The sequence below is a fragment of the Struthio camelus genome, chromosome 24 (assembly GCF_040807025.1).
Source record: "Struthio camelus isolate bStrCam1 chromosome 24, bStrCam1.hap1, whole genome shotgun sequence".
Taxonomy (NCBI): domain Eukaryota; kingdom Metazoa; phylum Chordata; class Aves; order Struthioniformes; family Struthionidae; genus Struthio; species Struthio camelus.
In genome coordinates, this window is record NC_090965.1 from 7,506,628 (window position 1) to 7,518,172 (window position 11,545).

The 11,545-nt window shown below is 44.5% G+C and overlaps 1 protein-coding gene across 1 annotated transcript; it reads right to left on the bottom strand.

Moving 5' to 3' along the window:
• Positions 1-848: 848 nt before the first annotated feature.
• Positions 849-10,777, bottom strand: RAB29 (RAB29, member RAS oncogene family). Its single transcript, XM_068918286.1, has 5 exons — positions 10,519-10,777; positions 8,120-8,191; positions 6,136-6,317; positions 5,064-5,185; positions 849-4,356 (listed from the first exon to the last, which is right to left on the bottom strand). The coding sequence occupies exons 1-5, from the start codon at positions 10,640-10,642 to the stop codon at positions 4,239-4,241; spliced, it is 618 nt and encodes a 205-aa protein (XP_068774387.1). The 5' UTR covers positions 10,643-10,777; the 3' UTR covers positions 849-4,238.
• Between the last annotated feature and the right edge of the window lie 768 nt (positions 10,778-11,545).

The following is an 11,545-nucleotide window of genomic DNA, read 5'->3' on the forward strand; positions in this document are numbered from 1 at the left end:
TAAAGAACAGGCACAAATTATGTAAAACAGAAGAAATTCCAAGGGAAGGGTTTGGGTTCATTTGACTTTTAATCCCCTAGAAACCTATAATTACTCATTTTACTTAGAAAAGGGACAGTTTTCACCATGGAAAAATAAAATGTACAACCCACGAAAATGGCAGCTTCTGCAATAGCAAGTTACATTTGTTTTACACTTGAACCTTTTCAGAAACCTGTTCCTCAGTTTTATTAAAAGCAGTACTTAGTGTTTATTGTGTGTAGGGTCATCTGAAAAGGCTGGCTTGACAACACAAACATAGTCAGCTGTTACCTAATCGTAGGAGTAATCTGAGTTTATTTAACGCCTTTCTTGATCTTAATTTTTCTCCCTTGGAATTACTACCACTTTTCTGATCAATTCAGATGTCCTGAGGTCAATACTCAATGAAAATCAAGCTGATCAGGAAAGAAAGAGGGATATTCAGCACAGCCGCCTGCCTGCATAGCCAGACCCAAAATACACTATGTGAATTAACGAGCCATAAGGAGGAAGACATTATTAATAAATAGACACATCAAGGAGTTCTTCTTGCTCCTCTTAGCTGGATATATTGGATTACAAGTCACTATAACTGAGTCAAGAGATTGGAAAGTTTTCCATACTTATCTCCAGCTCTTAGGTCAACAAGACTACAATAATCAAGATGGCAAGGTGTTTCAATGAAAACAATCTAATTTATTTTGCTGGCAACACAGGACAGTTCACACTGCGTGCTTTGTGCATATCCAATTCTTGACAGCAAGATTGTTTTTGTTTTGGACTTGTGAACCCATTTGTTAGGACTGTTGAGACAGGAAAACAACCACTAAACAAGCAAAGTCAAACTTTTATTTCAAACTGTTGCAATACTGCATTAGTTACTGATTGATATGAGGAAAACCTCCCATCAGTTTCTTCTCTTTATATAAACATGATAATACTGCAGCTTTACAGTAATCAGAATCCTGTCTCTAAAATACTCGTGCATAACTGCAGGCATTTTAAAAAAAAGCTCAATTTTTATATTGTTGATTGGGTATTTCTGAACTGTAGAATCTGCCCTCCTGATTTCAAATTTTATTGCAGTAAAAATTTTGAACTATTACACGAAGAGTTACAGCACTAAGTAACAGCAGGTGGAAGAGAGTGAAATAGGTACAGTTGGCCCAGCGTCATGTAAAGAGTACAAAGTCAAACTAGGAACTGCATAAGGGAAAAATCAAGGGTCTTCAATTTCAAAACAGGTCATTCCTACCAAAGACACCAGTTAGGCACAATTCATGAGAATAAAGACAAGGCTTTTCTGATTCATTTCTGAAAGATCAAGAAAACTAAGTAATTTTTTTTACCAGTCTGCACAAACAAGGCTTAACTTTGATTAAAATATTTCTTAGAAACTTAGCTTCACACAGGTTGGATTTTTCCCTGCAGTTGTTTTAAAAACTAAAATAGCTCAACAAACACAAGCTGGGCACAATCAATTTCACAGGCAACTATTCTTTGAACACGGCAAAAAGCACGTTTAGATGGGGCCTTGGAATCACAGTTTGTTTTACAGGACTAAGTCAAGTTGCCAGAAAGCCTGCATTTTTTTCAACTACCTTATGTGCCACAGAGAGTGCTCTGAAAAAAACACATTTGCACAGTCAAATCATTTTCCTGTCTGGTTGGGTTTTTATAAAGACCTCAAGAAACGACTGTTTCTGTTGTGTAGGCTTAGTTTTTGACATTTGTCTGCTGTGTCTGTTAGGATATTAACAAGCAGTATGCTGTGTGGAAGAAAAACCCCAAGGTATACATCAGTACCGGAAACCACTGGCCAGAACAGAAATTATATATAATATAAATATTCAAAGATCTTACTTTGGCTTTTTGCTCAAATTTGAGAGGCACTTACACAAAATTAAGAGAACCAAAAACCAAAGACACACTGGTGCATAGCAAACTGACATAAAAGCAGTATAAAGATGTTTTCCTACACGTGGCTTAGCGCCTAGACCGTTGAAAGAGAAAACGTGTTAGAAAAATCTGTGTTCAGTTCCAAGCTCTTACTAACTTGGATAGTTAGTCCTGGGCAGAGACCTTGTGCTGTTTGCCTCAGTTTCTTCAGGTGTAAAGCCAGCTCTAACACTTGAACTCTTTGCTCAAACTTTTTGAGGTGCACATACAGAAATCAATAAATAACGTATGGAGCTTAACAATCTTATTATAGGTCTTTTTAAAAAGCAGACCCTTTTTCCTATGTTCCATAAGGATTAAAAAGTGTTAGGATTAAAAAAAGAACCAAACTTCATTTTTTCACATCATATTTAGGAAGTAAAATTCAACAGGACAGTTCCATGTTGTTGCTAACAAGTTCTACTTCCAAGTTCTCAGGTACTATCTCCACAATACCACTTCACGTGTTTTTACAGTGAACCCAAGCTCATGGAGAAGTTTATTTAAGTGTCTATAAAACCGAATTCAGCAATACTTGCACAACAGAATGCTATCCCAGATAGCTTTTAATAAAAACAACAGAACAAAACACTAGGCCTAAATTCCATAGCACTTAACTGTTCACGTATCAATCCTTTTCAACTCCAGAGAACAAACATTCAGAAGTTTTTTGTACTTAGTGAAGGTAATCAGTTCCTGTTCTTACTGTCCTCTCCCCCCCTACATTATATAGGATTAGAAAAGGTAGACAGAGGAGACTTTGCCAAAGAGCAATCCTAATTCAGGATGAAGTCTGACAAATTTATAGTCCTGTTTTCAGATTAGCTCTTAGGAAAAGTTGTTTGACGTTTCTACCCCTCAGCATACTCCTTATTTAATCTACTAGAGAAAGTAAAAACGTTATTGAAGAGCACTTGTTTAAATCTTAACCTAAAACATGGGCAACATAATTCTATAGCATAGCATGCTTATATAAAATGCATACTATGCAATATAACCACAGCCTTATAGACAGAGTTTCCTATTAACTCTAAAATAACTCCAGTGTGCTTTTACTTTTTCTTGGGGGGGGGGGGGGGGGAGAGGGAGGGAGGGCCAAGAACCGTTCTCAAAAACGGTGAATACCTGGGGGATATGCTAGGAAAAAGCAGGCATCAAAAGGCAAGCGGGGAGTGGTTCTCGTCATTTCCTTTGTCCCGCAAAGTCTTCTCCTTTGCTTCCCCCTTGGACCACTAAAACCAGCAGGTGGGCTTTCAGAGGGCTGTATCTCCAGCAGCATCCCTGCTACCAAATTCACTCACCAGTACAGAATAATTGTGGGAAGGCAATTCGTCAGCAATTGCAAAGCTATTTGAGATGGTAGGTTACAGGGTGTTCTAAAAGTGAAAAGGCCTGTTGTTCCATCATACAAAGGAGTTTACAACCTATTCCTCACTCAGCTCTTGGTGCCCTAATAAAGCGGCAGCAGAACAGAATACATAGGCTTCTGCTAGAGAGGATGAGTGAAAAAAAATGAACATAAGGCAACCGGACAATTCATGACAAAAATCTGATGTCTCTGCTGCAAGCACTGCAGTTAATATACACATAAGTGAGGGCTGTGCTATACAATTTTTCAAATTCATCCACTGATTATTTTACAGGTCCAGTAACATGGGACATTGCGCTAATCTGCACCTGGCTGTGCATCTTAAAGACAGTGGCAATGATGAGATGTTTTGGTCTCTCCATGACACGTAAGCAGAGGTATGTCGTTCCAGAGGGTGAAGTAAAGAGTTTGCTGTAATCCCACCGTGGGAATCTGAAGGCACAGAAAGACTGCTTGAGCTTTGCATGCATCCAAAGGAGGTCACTGTAACACTTTGGCATGGCACATGTGTGTTTACTGTATGCATATGGTGGGGAATGAAAGATGCAACAATATTAAAATATACCTTCCCCATCCTTCCCCCTGCCCAAGACAGGCAATCGCATGTGAGGCAATGAAGTGCTCTAAATTAAAAATCATTAATCCAAGCCACGTGCTTGGACACAGACTGTGCTACCTTACTAGCAGCAGGACTTCCAGTTGCCACTACACCAGAAGAGGAATCCTTTTCTCATTCCTCTCCTCTTTCCACTCCTCACCCAAAAATCATTGCAGCAACGCTCTATTGAGAACCAATGTGCACTGAACAGGAGACAGTTCACTATCAAGTAAAAATACCAGTGAGAGCTGGTTTAAGAATAATAAAAAAAGGACACTGCTGCTAGACCCAGGGCAGATGATGCAAGTGCATCTAACAGCAAGCCCAGCCTGGTGGTGATGTCTCTTTTATGTTAATATAATCCCCACTTCCAGAAGCAGAGGAACTTCCATCACCGGTGGATGAGGACATCATCTTTTCAATCAGAACTCTAGAAAACAAATATACATGAGTTTGTTGCTTGCTTAAAAAAAAAAAAAAAAAAAAAAGAGAGAAAGACATTATGCTAACACAATTTTGAGGCAGTACAAAAGAGAAGTAACGATTCATTCTAGAAGGACACAAAACTCCAGAACTTTAAGGACTATCAATCAGGCTAGGGAATCTCATAGGCACTGACGACAGCATTACTGCCATTACTGCTATTATCTGGCAGCATCAGAAGACGCTGCAATGACCGTATAACAAAGTTTACTGCAACTACTTCACCTTGGGTCCAGTTTAGGACTGGGAGACAGTAACAGGCTTCCTACCAAATGTCAAGATAAGATGTCAATTCCCAACACTGCAGTCTGATATCTTTCAGAAAAGACCAAATTCTGCATTAAAGGTTTGGTACATTACAAAAGAATGTCTCATCTCTTTACACAAGAAGGCCTATCCTCCTAGCAGAGGCCAGCGTATGAAAAAACATCCATGGTATCGTTTAGAGAATTTCTGTTTCCAAAGCATATTGCAGCTTAACCAAGGAGAGAAGAACTTCTGACCTTTCAGAATTCAGTTTCCCTTTAGGAGATTTACTTGCATGTTATTGCTGCTATTTGTTACTAACTGACAGCATCTCCCCTCAGCTCGAAGATGGTGGTGTCTGAAAGAGGGAATTAACTCTTTAGATGTATCACAAGTCACTGTGCCTACCTCATCGCCTCATTAATATTCTTGTTTTCCTTGACAGATGTTTCCACCCAACCAGAAAAGCCATTTTCTTTGCTGAACCGATCCACTTCTTCTCTTGTCACTGCCCATGGGGAAAGGTCACACTGTAAAACAAGAGTCAGTCACCTTAAGTTTAGCCTTTTAATTTTTAAGCTAGGAGGGGAAGTCTTCCCCTCACCCATTTACTGCTTGTGTTCAGGCAGCAAGTAAGCTCAGCCCCTCACATCTCCAAGATTGCAGTCTGATACAGAGTTCTTAGGGCAAGGTTCTTAATGGGATGTTGCAAGCAGCAATATATTTATCTAATCTGAGATACTGACACACCTCAGTCAAGCACGCATGGAATCGAGGTTCATCCAGAACAGGACAAAAAAAGCATTGTCACTCATCCAAAATATGCCAGGCCTATCAACAGCAAGGAAATTTTACTGATGTAGTGCCACTGAAGCAATCACACTGATGGCAACAAGAAGTATGAAAAAGCAGCGAGAAAACCTGTCCAATAAGAACCTGTATTTGTGAGATTACATTATTTTAAGGACATACACACAGATTTCCTTAATGCAGGCAAGAATATTACTTTAAAAAAGCTGTTGGGGGAACGCATTCTTCCTGAAGAAGTGGAGAAGCAGAAAAGCCTTTTTCCCCGCCCACCCATCATGTTTTTGGTTCATTTCCACCTTTAGGCTCTCTCAAATCAGGCAAGTCTCAAACTGAATCTGGAAAGGGCTGTTCAGCCAATGTTGGCACATGCAGAACATAAAGGTAGTTTTTAAATGAAAGAAAAATAAGTCATTAAAGACAGCAAGCAATCTACCCAGTGAAACTTGACACTGCATCCAAGTGAAAAGTAGACATCCCTCTGGCAGCTCTGAACAGGAGAGGCTTTACCTGCCATGTCATACTGCAAGTTAAAGACTAAAAACAAAAAAAAAAAAAAAAGATCTCTCTTTCCATTTGTCACTCCCTTTGTGGTTGTAAAAGTATGCACATGCGCGTGTATACACACATGCACACAAACACACTCACTCAGAGTATATCTAGAGCTGCTCACTTTATTAGCTAGTAGTAGGCAAGGCACAGGGTTCCCATCTGGCAGCATGAGTTTGCTGTCCAAATCCTGCTTCCACTTTTGGCTGTTGCTGAATGTGCTGATGTTGGTGACATCAAACATGATAATGCAGGCTGATGCCTCCCTGTAGTATAGCCGGGTCATAGACGTGAAGCGTTCCTGCCCTTGAGGAAGAAAAGGAAAACCTCTTTTCAGTTTTCTTTGTTAGACTTGATCACCCAGATAACACGCCCATGTCCGCTGAAAAAATGAGGTGCCAACACCGTCCAGTTTAATAATAAGGACACAGAGGCATTCAGATGCATCCTGCCTTGGGCACCTCAGCAACGCAGTGAGAGATGGAACAAATGGGAGTTCTTAACACTGACCCAGACACTCAGGTGTCCCAGAAATACTTGCGTCACTCTCAGAGTAATAATTTAAATTAAGTGCCCTTTCCCCAACCAGTTTTATCTCCCGTAGAGCAAAACCCTGCTAACAGTAGCGTGTTTTGCCACTAAGCACAGCCATCAGTAAGGCTCTAGCAGGGTTCGTTTGGTCACTATTGATACATGCTGCTGACTGCTTGATGGAGACACAGCAATACAAACCAACCTCTCAGAAGAAAACAGTTTGATATTAAACAAAAAATATTGAAAACTCACATATGCTGTTATTATTGTTTAGAACTTACAGCCTGTCTGTACTACCAAAACTGTATCCAGAAAGTAACTCCATGCTGCTATATGGCTTGATTATGCTTGTTTAGATGGGGACAAACCACAAAGTGTTCACATCACATTACACGGGTCAGTGGCACAGTGAAAACTAGCATTTCTGACGCTGCATAGATTTCAGTGTGAGCTCTGACATAGCTCTGTAGCTGGTCAACAGGCTTTATACTCTGAACAGATCAAGACTTAAGCACTCTTAAGTTATCTCAAACTGCATCCCTTTCAGGTGGGAAGAGCCACGAGGCAGGGACTATCTTGTGCATACAACCCCTTCAGCTTAGGCTACGTCAAGAGCACTGTGGAAAGTACAGCCGCTATGCTTTCCAAATCTTAAAAGTCTTTTTGGGTCTGAAATTGAAATCGGTTTCTTGCTGCAATCCTCTTGCTGCAAACTTCTCCTTCCTGTTTTCTTTTTAGAGATTCCAGGCACACATGTCTGAACAGTGAAACCAGAGGAAGCCACAACCCTCACTATTCTAGATCCAGAGGTGCCATTTTAGAGATGCCACCACACCTATCTGTCCTTTGTCTTCTGGCACTAAGAAAATCCAGGAACAGAGTTTTTTTGTGCTTTTCTAAATAGCAGATGCTATTCAGTCCACTTCACTGCATAGTACTGTCCCCCAGAACGTGCCCCATTCCCGACCCAGGCCCACCACCTCCAGGGCATGTAACAGTGTCCTGTTTCCATGACTGCTGCTTGCTGGCCTCTCCAGCTCTGATGTGGACGCTTGTTCCCTAGGAAACCACCGACTCTGCTCACACAGGTCACTGAGCAGCCAGATAGCAACTTCCAAGACCCAGTTCTGATCCCAGCAGCAAGACCAGATTGAATTCAATGGAAGTACTCCAAGTTTAGACACAAGAATCGGGCCTTCCTGGCTGTCATGCCAGAGATCAGTATTTTAACAGAGGACTTAGAGCTGAGAAGTTATATATCCAGTTACAAATCACTTGGTCTCCCCATTCAGTCTGCTCTGGCTTTGAAATTGAAAAGAAAGGCTCCGTGGAATTTATCATTTGTGCTGTTGTGTTCTTTGCAGATGGGCTTTTGATTAAATATTTAAATTACCACTGCAAACTAGAAAGAACACTGCAAAGCAGAACAATTTTGCTCCTTGATTTCACAGATTTTGGGGATTTATTTTCATATCAGACTCCTTTGTGGGGGGAGGGAGAAGAAAGGAGGGCCAAGCAATTCAGAGAGCTTTAAATTCTGCTTCTGAACCGATTCGTGGTTCATCTGAACATACCTGCAATGTCCCAGAGCTGGAGTCGTACTGTCTCCGATTCTGACCACTGCACCACCTTCAGAGCAAAATCCACTAGAAAATCCCCCAAAAGAAAGGAGACCCAATTAGAGACATTCACAATATTGGACTTGTTCCCCTACAACCTCTCAACATCTCTCCAGAGGACCAGTCATAAGGCTTCACAGCCACTGCTTTCACAGCAATGGCAATTTGTACTGGACCACCACCCACACACAGCACAGACAGGGGCCAGGAGGGTCTGCAAGCGCTGTCTCCCTCTCCTCCATCACAGACCACTGCAAAATAGGTGTTAAATCCAGAAGGCTCCACGCATTGTCTGCTACGAACCCCGGGTGCTCAGACAGAATTATCACAGGCACACAAAATACCTTCAGAAAAGAAGAAATCAAGGGCATTATCAGCATCCCATCCTCGCACAAGGATGCTACACTTCGCTCTTCCCTTCCTGAACTTTGGATTAGGAGCGCTTTGGGTGGTGCTAAATAACACAATGGAGCAGTATTCCCTGCCTTGCAAAGCCTAGCCCATCTGCTGTCAAAGTCCTCACAAATGGCAGCAGAGCAATGTGGAATTTTCCAACAAACGCAGCACCAGGCAGCCACTGCACTACCCCAAAACACAGGGCTTTTTTGGAATTGGACGTTGCCCACCACCAAGGTTTGTAAAGATCCCACCCACAGCTTCCTGTCTGCAGGAGATACCCATTCTTGATCCCTGCGGTTATAACACCGACACTGTAGTGACACTAACCAAGAGCTAAGGCCAGAAGGAAAAAAAAGTTCAGGAAATAAGAATTCCTCCAGCACATAAGCCTGAATAACCACAATGCAAACAAAAGGATACTGGAAGCCTTATCGCTTGGAGAGCTGTAAGGAAACCTTCCCTCACCCAACTCTGTTTCAGTCAAGTGCTGTTTGGATCGTGCCTTTTGTACTTTTAATCCACAGTTTAAACAGTAGGCCAAAGAACTGGATCTTCTCAGTTAAGGTCAATAACGCACAAAGGAGGAGTTTTAAGTAAAAAGGTCAGAGCTAATCATGCTCCATGCCTCCTTTTAAAACTCATAATCCTAGTGGAAACTCAAAAAAAATGCTAAATGAAATGCTGGATTTGCTGTTGTCGCCTGTCTTTGTTCTGCACTACCTAAACGGTTTAGCCACTGGTACATGGAGCACAGTGTTTCCTTTCACATTTACCACTTCCCACCATCTACAACTCCACTGCAACAAATGCCCAGGGAGTAGGAAAGGAAAACACCGCATTTTTTTCAGAAGACTATGATACATCAAGTTTTCATTGCAGGAGGAAAATTGTCCAGCTAAGCTGTCATCTGTGCTCAGCAGGCCTGCTGAAGCTAGGAACACGTTTTAAAAGAGTGAAAAAAAAAGATTGCAGCTCTCTTACTGCTGCGAATGACTGTGCAGGCACAACTCCAAGCACTTTGTATCTTGCTGCTCCAACAGGATATGGCCTTCCGGTGTTTTCAATTTCTGATTGATTTATTCCCTCTGATTTTGTGAGTGAGATTTAAACAGCCACGCTCTTCCTCCAGTGCTGTGGATCCTCAAAGAGATTTGCTGAGTAAAGCCTTGGCACCGCCTGCTCTTTTTAGATCATTCACTTACACTGGTGCCAAAGAAAGAAAAACATACTCCACTTAAGTCTTGTTCCAAGCCCCCTTGTCTTAAAGCTGTTGTTTCCCCATCTTCTTTCCAAACGCACCATTTTACAGCACGACTCGTATTCAGCAACATGAAATCACTACTAAAGTAAGCCTCAAAGCAATGCTGCTTTGATTTTCACCGGAAAGATCCGAGGCTACAGTCCGGGCCCTCCAGGTGAGGGCTCGGCAGGGCGTTTGTTCGCGAGGCGGGAGGGACGGGGCACCCACATCCCTCCGGCAAGAATTAGCACAGCTGCTCGTTCATCTGTCAGCAGGGGCCTCCTTAAACAGGGGCTGCAAGCGCAGCCGGAGCCGCACCTGAGAGCCACTACAGGAGTTGCAAAATACAGTAATTACAGGCTGATGATGGTTCAGTTCGCAAACTACTGCAAGGTTTTTATGTCCGCAGGGAAGGAGAGGCGCAAGTTTCCCGTCACAGCCTCTGAACAACCGGCTTCTAAAGGCACGTTACGCTGAACGCGGAGCCCGCTGCACTTCGCGGCAGGAGGGAAGCCGCGCACCAGCTTTTCGCCGCGGCGGCCGAGCGGGGCCCGCTGGCACGGCGCAGCCCGCGCCGGCCCTCCCGGCGGGGGCGGCGAGAAGCCGGCAGCCCCTGGCGGCCGGCGGAGAGCGGCGCTGCCGGCCCCGAGCCCGCCCGCCCGCCGCGCTGCGGGGTCCGCTGCGGCCCCGGCGGGGCAGCGCGCCGCCCGCTCACCTCCCACCGTGGACTTGTAGTGCCGGTTGAAGCTGTCGTTGGCGTAGCGCTGCACCAGCGACGTCTTCCCCACCGTGGCGTCGCCCACCACCAGCACCTTGAACATGCGGTCGCGGTGCCCCATGCCGCCGCCCGGCCCGGCCCGGCTCGGCCCGGCTCGGCTCGGCTCGGCTCGGCCCGCTCACGTGACGGTCAGGTGGCTGGAGCGGCGGAGCCGCCGCCGGCGCGGGGCTGCCGGGACGTGTAGTCCGCGGCCGCCGCCCCCGAGCCGGGGCCGGGCGCTCACCCCGCCCGTGCTGAGGGCGGTGCAAGTCCCTCCGCAAGGAAATCTTTCAAAAAGGGCAGAGGAGACGATGAGGGTGAGGTGGGGCTACATCGAAATGCTGGAGACGGGGGCGGGATACGCTGCTGCGCTGCAGCGGTTCGGGAAGAAAAGCTTGCAGGGTAAAAGGTGACGCACCCGCCCCCCTCCTTGCTGACGGGAAGGTTTCGATCCGCTCAGCCAGAGCCAGCTCGGGACCGGGAGAGACAGGCCAGGACGCCGGGCACGCGCGGCCACGCTTCACTCAGCACCCCGGCATTCGGACCTGTGGGACTGCTCAACTGCGCTTGCAAGAATTATATTGCAAGCTCTACCATGGCAGAGAAAAAGATCTGAAGTAGTTTGGGGATTCAAAAGCTAGAAAGCAAGTAAAGCCAAACCACAATGTGTATATGCATGTATATATGTGGGGTGCCTTGTTTTAAGTAAAGCTACAGTTGTTGGGATTCCATCAAGGTAGGATCAAGTTAAGGGCAAAATGGTTCTCCTTGCAAAACCCATTCCCCCTTCCCCTCCTGCTTTTTAGCCCAACCAAAACAATCTACCCCCCCAATCAACACCAAGTCATAGAATGAACCCCCCCCGCCCCCCGCCATGGTACACTGGTATTTAGTGCAGGGGGAAATGACGTGAAGCTTCAGGCAACAGGACACAGGTTCAGAGATTTATAGCCAGCAAGGCCTTGCTGGTTGTTGCCTACTCTTC

Coding starts and splice junctions, on each gene's coding strand:
- RAB29 (XM_068918286.1), bottom strand. CDS start 10,642: ATGGGGCACCGCGACCGCATGTTCAAGGTGCTGGTGGTGGGCGACGCC. Junction 8,192..10,518: donor CTACAAGTCCACGGTGGGAG/GTGAGCGGGCGG, acceptor GGGATTTTCTAG/TGGATTTTGCTCTGAAGGTG. Junction 5,186..6,135: donor GCCTACTACTAGCTAATAAA/GTGAGCAGCTCT, acceptor CTTGTTTTACAG/TGTGACCTTTCCCCATGGGC.